The sequence below is a fragment of the Grammomys surdaster genome, unplaced genomic scaffold (assembly GCF_004785775.1).
Source record: "Grammomys surdaster isolate TR1022 unplaced genomic scaffold, NIH_TR_1.0 134, whole genome shotgun sequence".
Classification (NCBI taxonomy): Eukaryota; Metazoa; Chordata; class Mammalia; order Rodentia; family Muridae; genus Grammomys; species Grammomys surdaster.
The window spans coordinates 9,018,650-9,040,524 of NW_021604592.1; the positions used below are offsets into that span (position 1 = coordinate 9,018,650).

Sequence of the window (21,875 nt, forward strand, 5' to 3'; positions counted from 1 at the left end):
CATGTGCATGGGTGGACACGGTGGCATGCATGTGCATGGGTGGACACACATACATACAGCAGAGTAAGTAAGTAAATGAAGTTTAGTCTGGTGCTGCCTCATGGTACTCACAAGAGGAAGTTAGTACTACTGTCCTTGGAACAGCGCCTAGGAGTCCCCTGCTGGGGAGTGGGAGGCCCTTGGGTGAAGCCCCCCCCCCCAGTCAGGAAAGAAGAGAATAGCGTGTGGATGGGAGTGACTCCAAGGGCCAGCTTTAACCCTTGCTCACAGTCTCACTGTTAGCCATGGAAAGATGATAATTAATTATATTAATAATTAATATTTTCTACTTTACAAGAGCTGTGTGTGTGTGTGTGTGTCCGTGTGTGTCCGTCCCCTAGGAACAGGGCTCTACTCATATCTCCCAGGGCCTCCTCAGGGTTTGGCAAGCCACCAGCAATCAATTTGCCTGTAGTTGTTGACTTTGAACTTGGGAACCTATGTTCGCTGCCTCACCTTAGGGTCCTGAACTAGTGCCATAGGGGATAGAACAAGACTTATTTCCGTACATATATCAAATTGTGGGTGTCCTTTCTAATTTGCGAGAGAAGCCAAAATGATGAGGTTTTTTCCATTTCCTGTTTTCTTTTTGAACAGTATCAGTGCCTTGCCTGTTCACCCTCTAATCAGCACTAGCAAGGGAGCAAAGAAAAGCCCCAGTCACAACACTATAATGGAAACTTGGAAACTGTTTGTTTGGAGTATTGCCTGTGTTGTTTTATGACATACAGAGACATATACCTAATAGAATATTATGGTAGCAAAATTATATTTTTATGTGATAGGAATTATTGTCTTGTGCTCCTCAAAATGCAACAGTATCTATGTAATATTCCTGTCAGGAATGTGTAACTTACCAGGTCTGGTAACCAAGAGGGAGGCTGGGTGGGGAGGGGTGTGGGTAGACAGCATCAGGAGTTCAAGGCCATCCTGAGCTACACAGTGAGTTTGAGGCCAGTATTGACAGGAGACCCCATTTAAAAGTGTCACACGAGAGGCTGGAGAAGTGGCTTAGTGGTTAATAAGAGCACTGGCTTTTCTTTCAGAGAACCTGAGTTCAATTCCCAGCACCCACAAAAATCTTAAAACTAACTATAGCTTCAGCTCCAGGAGATCCAACACTGTCACTCGGCCACACATGCAGGAAAACATCAATTTACATAAACAAGTAAATCATTTAAAACAATATCATCCTAAGCTTCTATTCTAGCCGGTCTCCATTTTTCTTTTCTTTCTTTCTTTCTTTCTTTTTTTTTTTATTTTTTTTTTTTATTTTTCAAGACAGGGTTTCTCTGTATAGCCCTGGCTGTCCTGGAACTCACTCTGTAGACCAGGCTGGCCTCGAACTCAGAAATCCACCTGCCTCTGCCTCCCAAGTGCTGGGACTAAAGGCATGCGCCACCACTGCTCGGGCCCCGGCTCCATTTTTCTAGGGCCCCCATTGATCACACTGGCCTGGGGTGCAGATCAGTGCCTCAGTCAGCCCACATCAGTGATGCTTCTTACAGCAGATGGGAATTAATGCAGAGACCCACAACTGGACAATGTAGAGGGTGAGAGACAGTGGAACATTGAGTCCTACACGGGGATGTTTTCATCAAACCCCTCCCCTTAAGACTCGGAACCCTGTGGAAGAGGACGCAAAAAGATTACAAGAGCCAGAGGTGATGGATGACTCCAAGGAACCCATGTCTTTAAGACCCAACAGGACTGATGCGCACATGAAATCACAGAAACTGGCTGCACACATAAGATCTGCATAGGTTCAAATCGGACTGCAGCCGGCACCAAGAGGGCCAGGAAGCTAGCTGCAGTTGATAGCCAGTGAGTGTTAAAGGGAACAAACATCACCTTCCTCCAGTGGACTCTCACTGAGTGTATCAGGCGCACTTCTGGACAGGCCCAGGGGCTGTTGGCTAACACGAGACTAACTCAAAGGTATTCTGTGGACTTTTTGTTTTGTTTTAGCATTCTTTTGGCTTATTGGTCTTTGCTTGTTTTGATTTTTGGTTTTGTGGGGTTTTTTTTTCCTTGAGTTTCTTGTTTTTCTGGGGTTTTTGTTTTTGAGAGAAAGAGAGAGAGAAAGAGAACGAAAGAGGAAGAGAGAGAGAGGGAGAAAGAGAATAAAGATGGGTGGGTAGGGAGACAGGTAATATCTGGAAGGGATTGAGGGAGGGGAAACATATCAAAATATATTATATGAAAAAGTTTTTCAATACAAGATGCCATCCCAAAGACCTAAGTTTATAAAAGCAAAAAGTTTAAGTGTGGCTTTTTATTTAAATAGTCTTTTTCACATTTACTTTTATTTATTGTGTGTATATGTATAAGTTAAGTGTGGGCATTCATGTGACATACATGTTCGAAGATCATGGAATCAAACTCCTCTCCTGTCATGGCTTGTCAGCAAGCTCCTTTACTCACTGACCCATTTCACCAGCCCTTTTAAATTAGTACTTATAAAGAACAGTTCCTCCATGCTAACACCATAGGTCAGTGCGCCGTATCTGTTACAGTCAACAGCATTAGCATTATGCTCTGAACTTTAATCAGGTCCCCTTAGTTTCTCCTGTCTGTCCCAGATCCCCTATTGCATTTAGGTGTCATGTTTGCTTCCTCTTCCTCCTGGTTGTGACAGTTTCTGACTTGTTTTTGATGGCCATGAGGGTTGTTGAGATACTGTAGTATTTTGTAGATGGTCGGTCCCTTTGTGAGAACTGCCTGATGTCTGCTCATGGTGTTCCTGTGGGTCTTGAGGAGGAAGACCACAGTGGCAAAGTCGCATGTTCCTCCAGTGATTCATCACCAGCATCCACTTGCTACTGACCTTGAACGAGAGGCTGAGGTGCTGTTGGTTGGTTTCCCCGATGTGCAATTGCTTTTTCCTCTTCTGTGCTGTGCTCTTTGGAAGAGCACACACATATGGTTAATAATTTAATACAGTTAAGTTTTTTTTATTTTATTTTAAATTATATATGCATGTGTGTATGGCTGTGTGTAGGTGTGTGTATGTGAAGACAAGTGCTCAAGGAGGGCAGAGGCATAGATCCCTGAAGCTGGAGTTACTGGCAGTCGTGAGTCACCCAGTGTGGTTACTGGGAACCAAATTTGGGTCCGTTGTAAGAATAATATGCACTCAATCATTGAACCATGTTTTCAGCCCCATTTTTATTTATTCTGATGCTCAAGTTTTTTTAGCTCTGGCCATTGATAGTTCATTCACTTGGTGCTTGTGTCTCCCCAGTGTGAGAATTCTGATTGTGTGTGGTAAATGTCTCTGTGTATGCGCACAAAGCCAAAGGAAGACACAGAGTGTTTCTCTCTATTCTTCTCTGCCGTATTTCCTTCCTATAGAGTCTCTCATTGAACCTGAAACTCTCTGCTTTGGCTAGGCTGGCAGATCAGCAGTCTCTGCAGATGTGTGCTCCCCAGTGCTAGGGTACTGGTTTTTGTAGCCATCTTCAGCTTTTATGTGGAGCTGGTGACTCGAGCCCAGGTCTCCATGTGTCCACAGCAAATGCTCCTACCCACTGACCCATTCCCCCTACTCCAGGCTTTATTTCTCAGCGCTTTACTTTCTGCCTCAGCCTGTTCCAGGTTCATCTTAATACATTTCTGCTCTGGTCCTAAACTAGCCCTTTCCCATCAGAGCCCAGGAGATGACCATTTTCATTCCAAGGTGATAACTCACTTTATATAAGAATAAAGGGACTGGTGCATACAAATTATTTTATATTATCTGACTGACAGCTTTTCAGGAACATAAATTTTCCTAAAAGCTAAGCTCAGCTATTTTGAAACTCGTACCTAGCTTTTAAAAGTTTCTAGCCAGGCTTCATTCTGTCCATTATGTGAAAACCCATTCTTAGAAGAGAAGTGACTTTATCTCTATCCTCGTGAAAGCAAGTCGTTGGTGGCATTCTCAGTCTGGGGATTTAGTACTAAAGATTGGTACCATAGGAAGATTACCAGAATGAGGGGAAATGTGCCATACTCAGATGCTGCCACGGCTCCCATACACACTCGGCCAGATGTCCTTCTGCTCTTTCAGCTTAAGAGGTGGGTGTCTGAATACATTTCAGAATTGCTGTGCAGCTTTAAGGTTGATGTTGCTAATGTCTGCAGCACTCACCTTGTCATGGCAGTGGCTGTGTGGACTCCAGGGTGGGAAGTGAGGGCAGGGATGGAGATGAGAAGGACAAAGCTGTGAAGTGCATGTCTGGAGGGCTCGGGAGAGACGTCCTCAATGGTCAGGTTAACAATGAATAATATTCACGCCTCAATCTGGATTTTAATGTAACTTATTTTCTATTTTACATACCTGGTTGGCTGCACTTGAGGCTTAAAATTCCATAAGCCAGCTGCACTATGGGATCCCAGGAAACTCTCAGAACTGCAGTTGCCTGTGTCTCCAGGCCAGGGATTCTAAACTACTTGGTTTGCAGAGCAGTCTGGACGTTAAGAGTTGAAGTGTCTCCTTCACCTCCAGGTGCCCAGGTGACTCAATGGCAGCCAAGTTGAGAGCAGTGCTTTAAGGTATAGATGCTCTTGCTTTCAGGAGAACACACAGCTTGTAGGCCTCACAGCACCTTCTCCAGCAGCCAGCGGGGCGGGTGGGGGGGGCCTCACAGCACCTTCTCTAGCAGCCAGGGGGGGTGGGGGGGTAGGAGGGGTGGGGTGGATTTGAATAGTGCATTAGTTTCTAGTCTCCCAAACTGAATGTTTAAAACAACACAAATTTAATCTTTCACATTTCTGGAGTTCCAAAGCCCAAAACAGGCTTTCCTGGGCTAGCATCAAGGTGTCTGTAGTTCCATGTTCCTACCTATGTTCTCTAGGGAAAATGTCCTTTCCTGCTCCTTGGTCCATGGTACTGCATAACTCCAACCTTGTTTCTGCTGTTCTGCCTCTCTCTCTCTGAATCTGCCCCTCTTCCTTCCTTCTGATAAGGTCTGCTTGTGACCATATTAGATCCTGTGCAGTGGCAGTCGGGGGTGGGGAGGTAGTCTCTAAACCCTAAATCCTAAATCACATTTGCAAAAAGTCTCTTTGGCAACATAAGATAATATATTCACAGGTTCACAGAATTAGGACAATGTCCTGGGGGACATTGATCCAGTAGATGGATCAAGTGTTGTAGTTACATGCCCATGGAGAGAATTACGTTGCCCTGTGTTGTGTAGCCTCTCTCCCTCTCTCCCATTCTTCTCCCATCTCTGTCTCTTTTGTTGAAGTAAGGTCTCATTTAGCCCATTCTGGCTTCCAACTCTCAGCGTACCCAGGGCTGGGCTTGAGCTTCCGATTCTCCCATCTCTTCCTCCAGAGCACTGGGATCGCAGGCATGCACAACCACACCCACTGGTGTGATCCCTGTACAAAGTTATACAATCTTGAAAGTTTTAACGTGTGAGGAGACTAGGAGCGACAGAAATACAGAATAGATACTTTAAATTAAGTCCATAGTAAAACGTTATTCACATTTGTGCAGCAGTGAGGGAGAGTCTGTGGGAGGGCAGAGGACAGCTGTGGAGTGGGTTCCAGGTGTAGACTCAGGTTGCCGTACTTGCACAGCAAGTGCCTCTACCTGCTGAGCCATCTTGCTGACCCAGGTGTGGTAAGTTTTAAGGGACAGAGACATTAGCTCATACTGTTTAAAGAGCTCTTCCAGACCTGGAGGGACTGGTATCCCAACCCTAGAATCTCCCTGCCTCCCCCATGTTTCCTAAGCCTGGCTATGCTATAGGAAGTCAGTGATGGGGCACTTCCAACCCCACCTTCAGCCCTTTAAGCTGCCCTGTTTATCCCAAGCAGAATATGAAGGCTAATAATATGTGGACCCAAGTCAGAGGAAGGGCCAGACTGGGGTGGAGGTGGGGATACAGGGCTAAGCATGTTGGACCTGACTATAAGCCAGGAGAAAGCACTGTGGATTCACAAAGAAGCAGTCCGGCGACTTATTTTTAACCTGGGATTGGCATTAGCTGCATACTTGTCCTCTGCTAAATAGTAAAATTTTCAGAAATAACTCCCAAATGAAAAAATGTGTTTCTCACAGAGGACTAGTTTGACCCTATTGCCTGTCCTAGAGCCCAGCTCCCTTCTTTCACTGAAGACCTCCCAGGTGGCTCTTTCCAGCTGATTCTTGTCTTGCAGGATCTGGGATCTAGCTGCCATACCCTTCCCTACTGAGCTGGTCAAGCCCCTGCTGCTGAGACCTCTCTGCCAGAGCTTGGCCTAATCTATTGCCATGGTGACAGTGAGCGGCTGCTTAGCACCAGCCTGGAAACTGGGCTGGAAGCTGAGAGGAGAGCTGGGGCTACCAGGCACTCTTAGAGGCCTCAGAGACAAAGACCCCCTCCCTCTGGGCCCCCTGGGACTCCCTGGGCTTGCTCTCACAGGGAGGAGCCATGAAATTTGTAAGGCCTAAATCATATTCTTCCATATTGGAGTCAGAGTTTATAAAGATTCCTTTCTATGATAATGCCAGTAAGCACACACTCTCCTGCCCTTCACATTGGTGTGCGCTTTTATCCTTGGCTTCCCATGGAGTTAGAGAGCTAGAGCCTGCATCTGTCAGGAAGACCTGCCTCTTGACGTTGGTGAGTTAGAATTCAGAATTGAACAATTCCAGTGTGGTCCTGTTGTTGATGGTATATAATATTCAGTGCCAGAAATTTAAGTGTTTTCCAAACATTATTTTATTTAACTCTCACAAAATTTTTTTTTTCTGGACTGACAATATGGCTTAGTGGGTAAAGGTGCTTGTTGCCAAGGCTGACAGCCTGAATGATCCCTGGGAAACACAGTGTGGAAGGAGAAAAATCAACTCCTGCAGCTGTTCTCTTACTTCATGTGTGTGCTGTGGCAGGAGCTCACACAAAAACAAACAAACAGATGTAAAAACTTGAAATTAACTTATTTTTATTTATATGCATATGAGCATTTTGCCTGCATTTTTGTAAGTGTCCTCAGAGGTCAGAGGTTCCTTCCAGAGGTAACCAGCTACAGGTGGTTGTGAGCTGGCATGTGGGTGCTAAGACCTTAACCCAGGTTGTCTGCAAAAGCAAGTGCTCTTAACTGCTGAAACTCTTCTCCGGTCCCTAAAACATTTTTTAAGACATAAGAAATATAAGTTTAGTCTGGCAATGATGGCTCACACTTTTAATCCCAACACTTGGGAGATAAAGGCAGGCAGATCTCTGAGTGTAAGGCCAGCCTGGTCTACAGAGTGAATTATAGGACACCTAGGGCTACACACAGAAACCCTGTCTCAAAAGACCAAAAGAAAGAAAGGGGAGGGGGAGAAAGAGAAAAAAGAAGATAAAGATACGATTATGTTTTAAATAGTTTTGGCTAGAGAGATGGCTCAGTGGTTAAGAATGTTTACTGCTGTAACTCAGGACCTGCCTGGAGTTTAGAGTCCAACTCCCACACAAAACATTTCATAAACACCTTTATCTCTGACATGAGATCCAAGAATCTTCTGTGCCCTCTTCTGGCTTCAGTGTGCACCCACACAGACACATGTACAGACACAGATGAAAATTAAATACAGTTTTTTCTTTGAGGCAGGCTCATGAACTGTAGCACAGGCTGGCCTCAAATCTTGCTCTTCCATCTCGGCCTCCTAAATGCTGAAATTAACTGCCATAAGCCATCACACCTGCCCTTTGTCCTTAATTCTGTCTTTACATGCATAAATCAATGGAGACACAGAAGGTCGTCCCAAATGGAGTTCAGTATTTGAATCTCTCAGAAGTCCATGCTTTGTTATAATCGTGTCTGGTTTGTGTAAGCTTTGGTGCTTGTGATTGAATCCAAGGCCTTGTGCTGTAGGAAGCCTGTATTTTAATCACTGTTCCGTTCTATATTAAACTTGTAGTTTTTTGATTTCTCCACCTGTGAAATGGAGACACTATCTGTTCACAAGATGATTGGGAGACAGTGCTGGGGAGTTTCTCATGGGGGTAAAGCACCCTTAGCAGTGCTGGGTTGGGGATAGCTGCACCTGTCCCCCAGGAAAGCTGGCCTCCCCTGTCCTCAAAAGTTTTTTGTTACGTCCGGAGCTCTCTCATTTTGTCCTGACTCCTTTCCTGTTCCCACAGGTAATTTCCATGGTCATGGTGGCCGTGGGTGTCTATGCCAGGCTGATGAAGCACGCAGGTGGGTTATAGGTCCCCCTTCTGCCTCTCCACACTCTTGCTGCACCTCTGCTTGCTCCAGTTCTGGCCCTGGGCTGAGGTCAGAGGAGCAGCTCCCCGAACACAGTCTTACTGGGCCACTTCAGACTGGAAGTTCACTTGGGTTTTCCTGAGTCTCCACCCCCTCCAAGATCTGTCTGAACTAAGCCCCGGAGAGAAGCTAGGTCTGTAGAAGAAAAGGACAGTCAAGGACTTTGCCCCTCTAGCTCGTCCTGAAATAACTCAACCCTAATTCCTCTGCAGAGTATCTAAGAATCTGCCCAGCTAGTGAGCCCAATGCCACTCTAAGTCATCTCTGGAGCAAAAGCGGCTGCTCTACTCATGAGCCTGGAATAAAGGCTTTTCCCTGGATCCTCAAATTACATGCCAGGACTCCTCCAGCACACTTTTCCCCTGTGAGGAGGTCTTTCCCATAATCTTCATCAGGCAAGGAGGTTCCCCCTAATACAGGAAGAACAGATTGGGTACACCCCTCATCCATTCCCAGGAGCCCCCTCAGTGGGCACTGGGCTCCAGCTGAGGGTCAGCCTCTCTCCCAGAAGCAGCCTTGGCTTGTCTGGCGGTGGACCCTGCTATCCTGCTGATCGTGGTGGGTGTCCTCATGTTCCTTCTCACCTTCTGCGGCTGTATCGGATCCCTTCGAGAGAACATCTGCCTTCTGCAGACAGTGAGTGCCAGGCCCTCAGAAAAGCCTTGCTCCCTCCTCTTCCTTGTGCCTCCTGCTCCCCTCTACCACCCTCTAGAGGTCCATCCATTCAGTCCCCTCTATCCCATCCTACCCTCTAAGCCTGTGCTGTCCGCTCCTCGATGCAGAGTTCTCTGGGCGACCTAGCAGGGTGGCCACCTCCGTGATATTGTCCTAGAGGCAAAAATCTTTGTCATGTTGGGGGTGTGGAGAAGAGTCTAGTTGCCTCTCGTTGGCCCCGGGAAGGGCTGCTTCCCAGAGCCATGATGGCATTCCTTGTCTTGCCTGTGTGCCACAGTTCTCCCTCTGCCTCACCATCGTGTTCCTGCTGCAGCTGGCTGCTGGCATCCTGGGGTTCGTCTTCTCAGACAAGGTAACACTGGGAGCCTAGAGGCCTCTTGGTACCAGAGGGAGGAAGGGGAAAGAAGTTCCTCCTGATTAATTAACCACAATACTCTTTCCCCTGGGAAGCATCAGCCTTTGAAAGGTTCCCCTTGGGGATGGGTAAATGGCCTTTAACATGAATCTGTTAAGGAGAATTTCATGACTGTAAGATGTTTTCCTTTGACAACCTGATGCCATGGGGGGGAGGGGAATCTATAAACATGAGAAACATTAAAATAACCTACATACTTAAATGGTAAACACTAAGTAGAACTCAGGGACCAAACCACAGACAACTTGAAGAGCCTCTCATTCAAACACTGTTATTGAATTAGCCGTGGAAAGCAGAGGGAAGGCAGACCCTGTTCTGAACTGTGCTTCCACATCTGGAGGTGGGCTGCCTGAGGAAACAGTCCTAATTGAGAACCAGCATTTCCTCTAATCCCAGCACTGGGAAGCCAGAGGCAGAGGGATTTCCACGAGTTTAAGTCCAGCATTGCCTACATTGGAGGTTCCAGTGTAGCTGGGGCTATGTAGTGAGAAATCTGTCTATTTAAAAGAAAGGAAGAAAAATGTAGCAAGGTGTATTGGTGTATCCCTTTATTCCTAGCATTAAGGAAGCAAAGGCAGGTGGATCTCTGAGTTCTGGGACAGCCTGGTCTACATAGTGCAATCCAGGCCAACCTGAGCTACCTAAAGAGACCCTACCTTGAAAACAAAACAACAATGCTTCCCACCCCCCAAAAAAGGAGGAAGAAAAACAAACTAGAATTCCATTCTCAAGTTACAAATAGATATCAGGAATAAAGTACAAGACTATGAAATAAAGTCATAGGAACAGAAGCCAGGTGTGGTGGCACACACCTTTGATCCCCGTGCTCTGGAGGCAGGTTCTGAGTTCCAGGCCAGCCTGATCTACATAGTGAGTTCTAGGACAGCTGGGGCTATATAGAGAAACTCTGTCTCAATAAACAAACAAACAAACAAAAAGCCATAGGAAAAAGCAGTTGAGCAGAGAGGGACCATGTTACAAAATTCTTAGGCTAAGAGCTGCTGTAGTTGACAAGTCCTTCTGACGTAATGACGTAGATCTGAGTCTAAAGAGCAGTTTTCCTCTGTCCACTAGAGGTCAGTGTCTCCACTTAGTGAGCCCCTTTCTGCTAAAGCAAAGCAGAATTCCTTTCTTCACTGCACCAGTCAACAAGTATTCTGGGTACGCAGAGGTAGCTAGAGGTAGGTAGAGAGAGGTAGATAACACTTCGATGTTCTGAAGGACAGTTCCAAGAAGCTGTGATGTCAGGAGCAATGTTGCTCTGGCCCACTGGTACCCGAGGCCAGAGTGATAGGCCTGAACCAACCAACCGTCTCCCCGCCCCCCCAAGCTCTTGGGAGGCAGTCACTAACACCTTTTACCAACACAGGCCTCTTATGCTCTCCCCTTTTGATGGGCAGGAGGGGCATGAGTGTTATCTCTCTAGTGGCCAGGCTCTCCCTCTCCGTCTTGCATGAACAGAGACTGGAGGCTTAGTGTGCTCTCATTCATCAGAGCTGACAGGGCTTCTCATTAATGTTTAGGCCTTTGAATGGTAAAGTACAAAATGCATTTGTGGCAGAGGAGGCTCTCTAGTGAGCTAATGATCCACGGGATGTGATAGAATTACCCAGTGTATAGAAAGGGGGGCTGGAAAAGGAGCGGGTGGCAATGCATAGGTATGATAGAAAGACGGAACACTGCGTAGGGACTTAGGGTCATTTGGCTCCACTAGCTTTAGTGGCTATTAGCATGCACCCAGAGTGGATGGGAGAGCACCAAGCCTGTGCTGACCCTCTGAGACCTGGCATAAGAAAAGGAAGGGCTATCCTGGGCCTCTGACCCTACAAAGTGTGCTGTGACAGTAAATATAGAGACATCTGGAAAGGAGAGCAAAAGACGGAACAATAGTGTTGATGACTCTCCCACTGCTGTGATGATCAAGGCAACTTAGAGAAGAGTTTCTTTGGGCTTACCGATCCAGAGGGGTAAGTCTGTCGTAGTGGGGATACATGGCAGCCACAACGGGTATGGTGGCAGATGTGGGAAGCTGAGGACTCACAACCTGAACCGCAAGCAGGAAACAGAGAGTGCCCTGGGAATGGTGTACAGCTTTTAAACTTCAAAGCCCACACCTAGTGACATATTTCTTTCAACAAAGCCACACTACCTACACCTCTCCACCCAGTGCCACTAACTAGAGACTGAGTACTCAAACATCTGAGATGATGGACATTTTTAATTCAAACCTCCACAAAAGCTGATCTGTGTTTGCTATTATTTCTGAGGGGATTAATAAATGATGAACTAATCCTGTGTCCTGATTGTCTCTGGCAGGCGCGGGGGAAAGTGAGCGAGATCATCAACAATGCCATTGTGCACTATCGAGACGACCTGGATCTGCAGAACCTCATTGACTTCGGCCAGAAGAAGGTACCAGCCATGTGTGCTGTGACGCCCAGTGCCCTGGGGCCAAGTGTGCTGTGACGCCCCGTGCCCTGGGGCCAAGTGTGCTGTGACGCCCCGTGCCCTGGGGCCAAGTGTGCTGTGACGCCCCGTGCCCTGGGGCTAGAGGGAGAGATGTTACTGCAAGGAGCTGGAGACATGGCTCAGAAGTTAAGAGCACTGACTGCTCTTCCAGAGGTCCTGAGTTCAATTCCCAGCAACCACATGGTGGCTCACAACCATCTGTAATGGGATCCAGTGCTCTCTTCTGGTGTGTCTGAAGATAGCTACAGTGTAGTCACATATATAAAATAAATAAATCTTAAAAAAAAACAAGTTAAAAAATATTATTGCAAGAAACACCTCACTTTCTAGGCCATGGACTTTTTTGTCTGATAAGTAATGTGTTCTAGGAAGGGCTGGGGGGGGCGCGGGTACTGTTAAGGGCATAGAATGCTACATATAGATATATATATATACACACACACACACACACACATATATATATATACACACACATATACATATATATGTGTAAATGTATACATCTGTATATATGTATATACATATGTATACAAATGTGTATATTACATATATTATACATATATATTGTACATTATATGTAATAATACATATGCTTATGTAAAGAAGAAAAGAGAAAAGACTATTAGTCTTACTTACAAAAGGATTCTGGAATAATGAAAAAAAACTTTGTAAGGGATTATCTATAGGGGAATGAGGACCAATCATATTTTATTATAGATCACACTAAAAATTGTGACCAAATATATGTAATCAAAAACTACTATTTGTGCCAGGTGTTGGTGGCATACACCTTTAATCCCAGCCCTCAGGAGGCCCAGAGGCATTCGGATCTCTGACTTCTAGGTTAGCCTGGTCTGTAGAGTGAGTTCTAGGACAGTGAAACCCTGCCCCCCCCTCTTTTTTCCGAGACAGGGTTTCTCTGTGTAGCCCGGGCTGTCCTGGAGCTCACTCTGTAGACCAGGCTGGCCTCGAACTCAGAAATCCGCCTTCCTCTGCCTCCCAAGTGCTGGGATTAAAGGCGTGCGCCACCACTGCCCGGCTGAAACCCTGTCTCAAACAAACAAAAAACAAAAACAAAAGGCATTTTGTTGTGTTTAGCTTGTTTTTGTAAACCAGGAGTAGAACCCAGAACTGTGAACACCATGGACAAACACTCTACAACACTGAGCTATACCCAGAATTTACCATTTTACGTATTAAAAGATTTACATTAAGTGTATATGAGGGTACAACTTGTAATCCTCCCTAGTTGAGAGGCTAAGACAGGTTCAAGGCCTACCTGGGTTATCCAGTCAGTCTAAGGACAGCCCGAGTAACTACTGAGACACTGGGGTTATAGCTCCGTGGTGAGCACCTGCCTGGTATGTGTGAGGCCCTAGGTTCACACCAGCATAGAAGGGAAAATCATACTGTATGTAGCCATAAACACCATCTATCAGCAGAACTTTTTCATCTTTGCCTGTGTGGCAGTGCACACTGTCCCTTCTGTTTAAACGCTGGAATTGGAAAGATTAGGAGTTCAAAGGCGGCAGGAGTTCATAGTGAGTTTCAGGCCAGCTGGTTACAGAAACCCTCATCTCAACAACAAAACAAAACAAGAATTCTTCAGGACAGTGAAGCAGCTCAGTAGGTGAATGTGCTTTTTATAAAACGCTGACAGAGAACCTGAGCTTGATTCCAGGGATCTGCTGTGGACGGGGAGAACTAACTTCCAAAAGTTGTCATCTGGCCTTTGCATATGCACTATGGCATTCTCTCTCTGTCCTCTGGCACAGCAGCCCTCACCTTTGGGATCCAGTTTGCTTTCATGGAGTAATTGTGGATTCCTGATATTGAAGATTTTCTTCTTGTGATTTTTTTTCTTATGTCAAGGTTTGGGGTTTGGATTTTTTTTTTTTTTTTCGACACAGGGTTTCTCTGTGTAGCCCTGGCTATCCTGGAACTCACTCTGTAGACCAGACTGGCCTCGAACTCAGAAATACTCCTGCCTCTGCCTCCCAAGTGCTGGGATTAAAGGCATGTGCCACCATTGCCCGGCTTGAATTTTTTTTTTTCTTGGTAATGTTGGAGTGAATCCAGGGGTCAAACATTTTAAGCATATGTTCTGTCACTGAACACTCCTGGTCCAAACTAGTAATCTTGAATATCTCCTTTTCCAGACTGTTGTATAGGGTTATAGGGTTATGAATCTAGAACCTTCTCTCAAGAGGTTAAATTTGAATAATATGTACAATTCTCTCTCTCTCTCTCTCTCTCTCTCTCTCTCTCTCTCTCTCTCTCTCTCTCTCTGTGTGTGTGTGTGTGTGTGTGTGTGTGTGTGTGTGTGTGTCAGTTGGAGAATCAGGCACTAAGTTAGCTATAATAGATAAATGAGGACTTAGGAGAATTTCTTTAGTGAAAGCACTTGGGCTCCTGGATGTGCTTACCCTGAAGCAACAATGGAGGCTTGCAATAGGCTTGGTGAGGCCCCTGGCCACCTCAGTGCGGGCATCAGTGATTCTTAACTTTTCTGGTGGGCTGTGTTGCAGTTCAGCTGCTGCGGAGGCATTTCCTACAAAGACTGGTCTCAGAATATGTACTTCAACTGCTCGGAGGACAACCCTAGCCGTGAGCGCTGCTCCGTGCCTTATTCCTGTTGCTTGCCCACCCCCAACCAGGTGAGCAAACACTACATGTCATTTCCTCCTGAGTAAGCTCCAAGTTACTTCCTAGTCAGAAAAGCTGCTATGGTGACACTCCTGAGCTGTTATGGTTCCTGAGCTTAACCAGGTGGCTATGCAGGGTTTGTCTTCACCCCACTGTGATGGCCACATTAGCCTTTCACTCTGAGCCCACATGGGGCAGAGATAAAGGGGAGGGTTGGACCGAGAAAGCTCAAAGGAAAAGAGTTCTGTATTTAGCCATTTTAATTCCAGTATTCTCCACAGACATTCTCTTAACAACTCAGGGGGTTGGGAAAGTTGGCAAGTCTGTCAGCCAGTGTTTCTTGGTGTGGGAGTACCAATCGGCTTCTCAACTTCTTCCTCAGGCGGTGATCAACACGATGTGTGGCCAAGGTATGCAGGCTCTGGACTACTTGGAAGCTAGTAAAGTCATCTACACTAACGGCTGTATTGACAAGTTGGTCAACTGGATACACAGTAACCTGTTCCTACTTGGTGGTGTGGCACTAGGCCTGGCCATCCCCCAGGTAACTTACCCTGTCCAACTGGTAGGTCTCACACTCTGCAAAGGTTGTCATTTGTGGAGGCATCCAGGGATCAGTTGGGTACTGACATAGCAGAGGGAACAGAGAGGGATGGCGCTTGCTGCATAGGAAGGACTAAGCCTGGGAAAGAGGACAGTGGATTCTTGCCTGATTTCTTTCTGCCCTCTGCAGCTGGTGGGAATCCTGCTGTCCCAGGTCCTCGTGAATCAAATAAAAGATCAGATCAAGCTACAGCTCTACAACCAGCAGCACCGAGCTGACCCGTGGTACTGAGACTCAGTACCACTGTGCCTCCTTACCGTGGTGACAAAGTGTCCTCAAGGATCGACAGTGAAGGGTGCTAAGAGCACCTAGTGCAGATTTGGATTCCAGCCCCCAGCAGTGAGGGCCCAGTGGAAAGAAGCAATCTCCAGAAGACAGGACCCAAGATGGCTCAGGTCTCAGAAGGACGTGCCTCGTCTCCCCATCCTAGCCTCAGCGTTGCTCCAGAATTATGTTGTCCCGTTTGTAACCTCGAACATTTCAGTTTGTGTTTTTGGTTTCTTTGGGCAGAGGTGTGGAAACTGCAGAGGTACAGAAAGCTGTAGCGTTACCAGCTGCATACTTTTCACTGAGGCACAACAGACAGCTCTGTTAGGGCTGCTGCTGGGCTAGGTGGACAGAGTCTGCTGCCAGGGAGACCTGGCTGTGCAGAACAGACACTAGCAGCCCTGCCTGGAGTCCAGTTGGCATAATTCCAGGTCCAGAGAGGACGGGAGTGAAGCAGGCAGAGCGGAGTAAGCCTAGGGGTTGGATGGGGACAGCTGCGTATATGGGGGATAGGAGTGGAAGGGGTGTGTGTTTACCAAATGCTTGCCTTGCCGCACTCCCAGGTAGTCAGAGTGAGCTATATCCTGCCCCTCCCTCATTTCCATGGAAACATGGCAGCAAGGGCAAGGGGTACAACAGCAGCCAAATTCATCCCCACCCGCTTTGTAAAATGTTTGGAACCATGGTCCCTATATTCTGCATTCGGCAGAAGCCAGACTAAGCCATACATGACCTTGAATTCCTCTCTGTCTGGCCTTCCCGCCCCAGCAAGTGGGGTTTTCTTTAACTTGGCAGAGGAGTGGCAACACCTCCCACCCGCATCCCCTGCACCAGAACTCAGTGTTTCTACAGTGTAAGAATCAGGAATCTGGCAGAAATGGCAATAAAAGTTTGTTGACATGGGCTAAGCTGTCCTACATCAATTTTCCATTCGGGCAACTAGAAGAAAAGTAGAAGGGACCAAACTATGGGCCCTGCCTTCTGGAAGAACTTGAGACCCCTGAGCCACCCAATGCCTCCAGTTCCCTCACATGACCCATCTACATTAGAGTTGAACCCTCGGGTCTAAATTAGGTAGTACAGGTATAGATCTACAGGAATGCCGTTACTTTATTCCAAATCCCAACCTTAGCTTTTTGTTTGCTTGCTTGCTTTTTCTCCAATTACAGTGGGTTGAAATTCATTTAGGATGGGGCAGGGAGCTAGGAGAGAGCACTCTACATCAGAGTGGAGGGGCACTAAGAAGGAGGAACTGGGTACTGACGCCCAGTCTACGTTAGGGAGGACTCAGCAAGCACTTAGCAGTGTGTGGGACTTCCTCCGCCTGGAACAGCTTGCGAGGGCGGGCGGGCCGGGCGGGGCGCGCGGGGCGGCTCCGCTACATGGGTGGTCCCCACCCATGTGACCTGGGAACCTAGGAGAGTGTCCGGTGGTCTTCTCTAGGATCCCTGCAGCTAGGGCCTAGGATTGAGGGGGGTCTTTGGCCTGGCCCAGGAGACTTAAAGAGAATCCTTAGGTTCTAGGAAACAAAAGCGTAGCGGGTGCCTCCCGCCCCCGGGGTTTCCTCTGCCAGCCTTCTGCGCCTGCGAGGGCTCCTTTCCAGCAGGAGCCTGAGGCCCCGGCCAATGTTTAGCTCCCAGCTAAACAACGGGAAGAAGAAATAAAATTATCACGAATGTAAAATTAAGAGCGAAGACCTTTTCTTCCTAGGGAGAAGAGTGGGGAAAAAAAAAAAAAACCCTTTCATGGTAAGGTGCCATTCTCTCATAGTGCCCAAAACAAGCGTTTCATCTGTTTCCTTTTTTCAATATCATGGACCAAAGTATGAATCTTGAGTTAGGGATTGGGGTGGTGCTTTTCCCTAGAACTGCGGCTTTGAGTAGCTCACAGGGTTCTGCTTGGACTACGGATATCCAATTTCTGCCAGTACCCCAGTCTTTAAAATTCAGTGAATAAATGTTCAGAAACACAGCTCAACGATTCTGGCTAAATTCAAGTTTGTGGGTGCTCTCCCCCCAAGCCGCCCCCACCCCCGCCTCGCTCTTGCACCTTTGCTAGAAGAGAAATTGTTTCCTTGTTCAAAAAGACTTCTTGTTTCTTTCTCTTCTTTTTTCCAGTTAAATTTCTACGTAATCCTAGTAACTTCAGTCAATCAGGAGAGCTTAACGTTAGTATCTTAGAACACCTGATTAAATAAAATAAGAATTTTTAAAAACCCAAAGTGAGTGAGAAGCCAATGGAGATGTTTCACTGACCGATGAAATCAACCTATGAAGTCAGAAGTAGCTGGCAAGGCTAGACGTCATGGAAACCTGACTGGGTGGCAGAGCAAGAAAAATGCCACTAGTTCACACCCTATAATTAAACAAATGGCTTCTTTATCTTCCTCCTCCTCCTTCCCCCTTCCCCGTCCTTCTTTTCATTCTTTTCTGTCTTTCTTTCTCTCATGTTTGAGGCAAGGTTTCACTGGCTCAACGTCATGTAGAGCAGACTGGCCTCAAGCTCACAATGACCCACCTGCCTCTGCCTTTATGTTTTCTTTTTCAACAAATTACCAGGAAGCTAGTGTTTTAAAGGAGCACACATCTGTTTTCTTAGCATTCCGGAAAAGGGCAGTCCCAAATGAGCCTGACTGAGCCAAAATCCAAATGTGACGAGGACCGACATCTTGGGGGGATTTTTCCAGCTCTCAAAGACTCCTTGGGGTCGGTCCTTGCAATGCCCCCTTCCCCTTCAGAGTGTACCGCCCTAAGTTCTGTCAATTTTCTGACTCCCCCAACATCTTGTACAGCCTTGTGATTCTCCCAGATGGCTGACCCATTTTAAAATCCTTAACTTGGGCTCTCTTGATCTCTTGCCTTCTTGCTCCTGCTCTGTCCCCTCAACTTTCCCCATTCCCTTCCCCCTCTCTCCTCGTGCTCACTCTCTCTCTCTCTGCCTTTCTCTGCCTCTACTACCCTCTTAACTCCCCTCCCCATGCCCGGAACAAACTCTATTCTATACTCAAAAAAAAAAGAAAGAAAGAAAAGAAAGTTCTTAACTTAGGGCCAGTTAGATGGCTCAGGGGATAAAGGCACTTGCTCGTCAGCCTGAGTTGGATCCCTAGAACCAAATGGTAGAGGGAAAGAGTGTACTTTTGTAAAATAGTCTCTGACTGCCACACATAAGCCGGAGAGTGCCTGCCTCTAAGGCTGTGTTACGCAAAATAAAATAACAATGTAAGGAAGTTAAAAAATCCTTAATTTAACCACATCTCAAAGGCCTTGTCACCATGTAGGGCTTTATAGACATTTTGGAGGAGGGCAAAGCCCCTTTCCCTTTCCAGCCTTATGCACAACCTAAGGTGAGGAAGACAGAACATGATCAGAGTGGACCACCTGCAGGAACGAGGTAGGAATCCTCACCTGGCATCGACTGAGTACTTACTGTCGACTGAGTACTTACTGTCGGTACATACGTAACTCTGACAGTTTGTATGCAAGCTTCATTATGCTTTAACTTGCTGTAAGGCCAGACACGTTAACAGGACCAGGATCAGTTTCAGAAAGAGGATCAAGGTGGGCTCAATGGTGAGCTTGTAGTCTCAGCTAGTTGAGAAGCCAATATAAGATCACTTGAAGCCAGGAGTTCAAGTTTGAGCAACATAATGAAACCTTCACCAAGTGTGCATGGGGGCGGGGGGAGGCGGGAGGTATGCAGCCCAGCTACGTCCACCAGAAGAGGTCTAGTGTGTTTTTAAAAAACCTCAGAAACATTTCATAAACACCCCCATTCTCTCCAGAGCATATTTATAGGAAGTGGATATTTCAGATTGCTATAGACAAAGCATTTAGAAGAAGGCATAAAACAAAGGGGGAACTCAGAGCTCAGGCTGGCGATTAAGCTTACAGTTGCTGTAGCTCTGTGGCCAGCAGGCGTGAAATCTTAGGATCAACCCCACATCCTCCATCCCCACCAAAATCCTCCAGACCTACTGAGTCTACTCACTCCATGACTGGAACCTGAACCAATCAGAGGAACGGAGCGCAGGAAGTCCAAAAATAGTTTTCAAACATCAGTGCTCAGTTTCATAAGTGAAAAGCAACACAGCAGACAGAGGGCAGGAGTAGAAATCGGAGAAACAGATCACAATATGGAAAACAATCAATACCAAACACCACAGTTCATCCCAGAAGGGTGAAAGAGCTGAATATTTTAAAGGGAAATCAGAAAAGAGAAGAGAGAAGCAAAGACTCTTTGTCCCAGCTCTAGGGAACTGGATGGGTACCGAGCACTTCAGGGCATCTGCCCCACACGGCTTATCCTTCCACAGGGGTGAGTCTTGAAGGGCCACATTTGTACCCTAAGATCGAGGTCCCTAGGCATAAAGAAGTGGAACATGCTGGACACTACACTGGTTTTCTAAATCTGCCACCGAAATGCCAAAACTCACAGTGCTTTAAGCTCAGGCACTGTTGCTTCCTGACCTCTGAGCCACAAGTCTGAAAGTCTGCAGCCTGGGTCATGATCACCGAACGCTTCTATGGTTAAGAACCTTCTAGTCTCTTCCAGGTTCTGGTAGCCCTGGGCACTCCTTGGCTCAACGTAGCACCATCGAAAACAGTCCCATCCTTCCATCCTTCCATCCTTCCATCCTTCCGTGACCATCTTTCCTCCTTTGCCTCTGCCTGTGTTCGGTTTCCCTCTCCCTTACAAGGACACCAGCCCTTGAACTAAGGTCCCACCTTATGGTGGTCCTCATTACATCTGCAATGGCCCTCTCCAAAGAGAGTCACATTCTGAGTGGGAGGAGGTAGGGTGTCTTTTTAGGGAGGACACAATTTAACCCATCTCAGATACCTTGTTCAAATAGTCCCAGAGTCAATTTCTTCTTTTCCTGGGACTTTGGCTTTGAGAATGAGATTCTAGTCCTAAAGGGAAGTTGAAGGCTGGCCCTCTGACAGTTCGTGGACTAAATAGCAGAGAGCATGTGTTTGCCAGGAAGGGAGAAAGAGAATGAGGCTGAGTGAAGCTGGAAGAGGAGGCAGAGATGGCGGTCCAGAGCAAGGAGGCCAGTAGTAGCTTATCTTCAACCTACTTTTCTACCTGGGGCTCCCCTAGGTGTCTGTGTGCTCACAGATGGCCTGTTGCCTTTGCTCATGGAAGCTCAACTTGGTTCCTCTTGCTTATAAATAAAAACAGTTTGTTGTTTGTGTTTGTTTAGTTTTCTTTGTATTTTTTTTTTTCAAGACAAGGTTTGCCTGTGTCGCTGTAGCTGTCCTGGAACTTGCTCTATAGGCCTGGAACTCATAACGATCCTCCTGCTTCCAGTGCTGGCACTAAAGATATATGCCACCATGCCCAGCTTATTTTGTGTTTTAAAAACCTTATAATCTTTCAAAAACTCCCGTGTCTGCCATGCGTCTGTGGGTGCACTCAGAAGCCAGAAGAACCCATTGGATCCCCTGGAGTTGGAGTTACAGGAAGCGTGAGCCATCTGATATTGGTGTTCTTAACCATCTCGCTATCCCCCCCAAAATTTTCTTTTTATTAAAAGGCAAAAAATACTCATGGTGTTCGTGATATAGTTCAGTGGTATACCACGTGCCTATGCAGGTAGCCTGGGTATGCTCTTCAGTACTAGAGGAAGGAGGGAAAAAGAAAAAAACCAGACCCACCCCAACTGTGTCATCATACAGACACACAGGTGTTACCCTTTATGGTCACACCCATCTCTCCCTACCATCACTAACCCCTGGCAACCACTAATCTGTTCTCCATCTCTATAATTATGCTATTTCACAAATGATGCAGAAATGGAGCTAGCTGGTAGGCATCCCTGCGAGACTTGCTTTTTTGTTTTCATCCTATATAATTCCTTTACCATCCACCTGAGCAGTTACCTATACCAATAACATTATCCTTTGAAATTCTGAGTACTGTGTCATAAGGGCAGACAAATCCCAATTCATTCATCCCTCATCCGATACAGGGTGTTTGGCTGGTTTCCAGTTTGGAGCTATTACAAATAAAATTGCTGTGAACATTTGTATACAAGTTCCTGCATGAAAATAAATCTTCGTATCTCTTGGATACATGCCCAGTAAAATACACCTACATGGCATTTTTGTTTGTTTTCGTTATGTGTTGTTTGATTTCAGGAACAGACAAACTGTTTTCCAAAGGGTATCATGTTGTATTCACCAACAGTGTGAGTGACCCAGTTTCTCTACAGGTTTCAGGCATTTGGAGGTAAACACTAGAGACATGTGTGTGGAAGAGCCTGTGTGCCTGTGCATGTATGTTTGTGTATATGTGTGCATGTGTGTGTGTGCATGTGTACATGTGTGTTTGTGTGTGTGTGTTTCTATGTCTGGGAAACCCAGGGCCTCATATATGCAAAGCAGACACTCTACACATTTTGTTAAGTGTGTGGTGATGTCTTTTTTTTTGCTTAATTTGCATTTCTTTGATTGCTACTGATGCTGAATTTTTGTTTATCTGCCGTTTAAATGTTCTCTCTCTCTCTCTCTCTCTCTCTCTCTCTCT

The 21,875-nt window shown here is 46.5% G+C and overlaps 1 protein-coding gene across 3 annotated transcripts in view; it reads left to right on the top strand.

Moving 5' to 3' along the window:
* The window catches only part of Tspan33 (tetraspanin 33), a 23,472-nt gene extending 7,221 nt beyond the window's left edge, over positions 1-16,251 (top strand). The window contains exons 1-8 of one of the 3 annotated variants that reach the window (XM_028762626.1): positions 1,946-1,977; positions 8,145-8,202; positions 8,783-8,907; positions 9,224-9,298; positions 11,678-11,773; positions 14,359-14,487; positions 14,859-15,020; positions 15,210-16,251. In XM_028762626.1, the coding sequence (XP_028618459.1) occupies positions 8,154-8,202; positions 8,783-8,907; positions 9,224-9,298; positions 11,678-11,773; positions 14,359-14,487; positions 14,859-15,020; positions 15,210-15,311 (738 nt within the window). In that variant the 5' untranslated portion in view covers positions 1,946-1,977; positions 8,145-8,153 and the 3' untranslated portion in view covers positions 15,312-16,251. Of the gene's footprint in view, positions 1-1,945; positions 1,978-8,144; positions 8,203-8,779; positions 8,908-9,223; positions 9,299-11,677; positions 11,774-14,358; positions 14,488-14,858; positions 15,021-15,209 lie in introns of those variants that run through there. The other 2 variants (XM_028762624.1, XM_028762625.1) reach the window with 2 other exon arrangements.
* Positions 16,252-21,875: the final 5,624 nt, after the last annotated feature.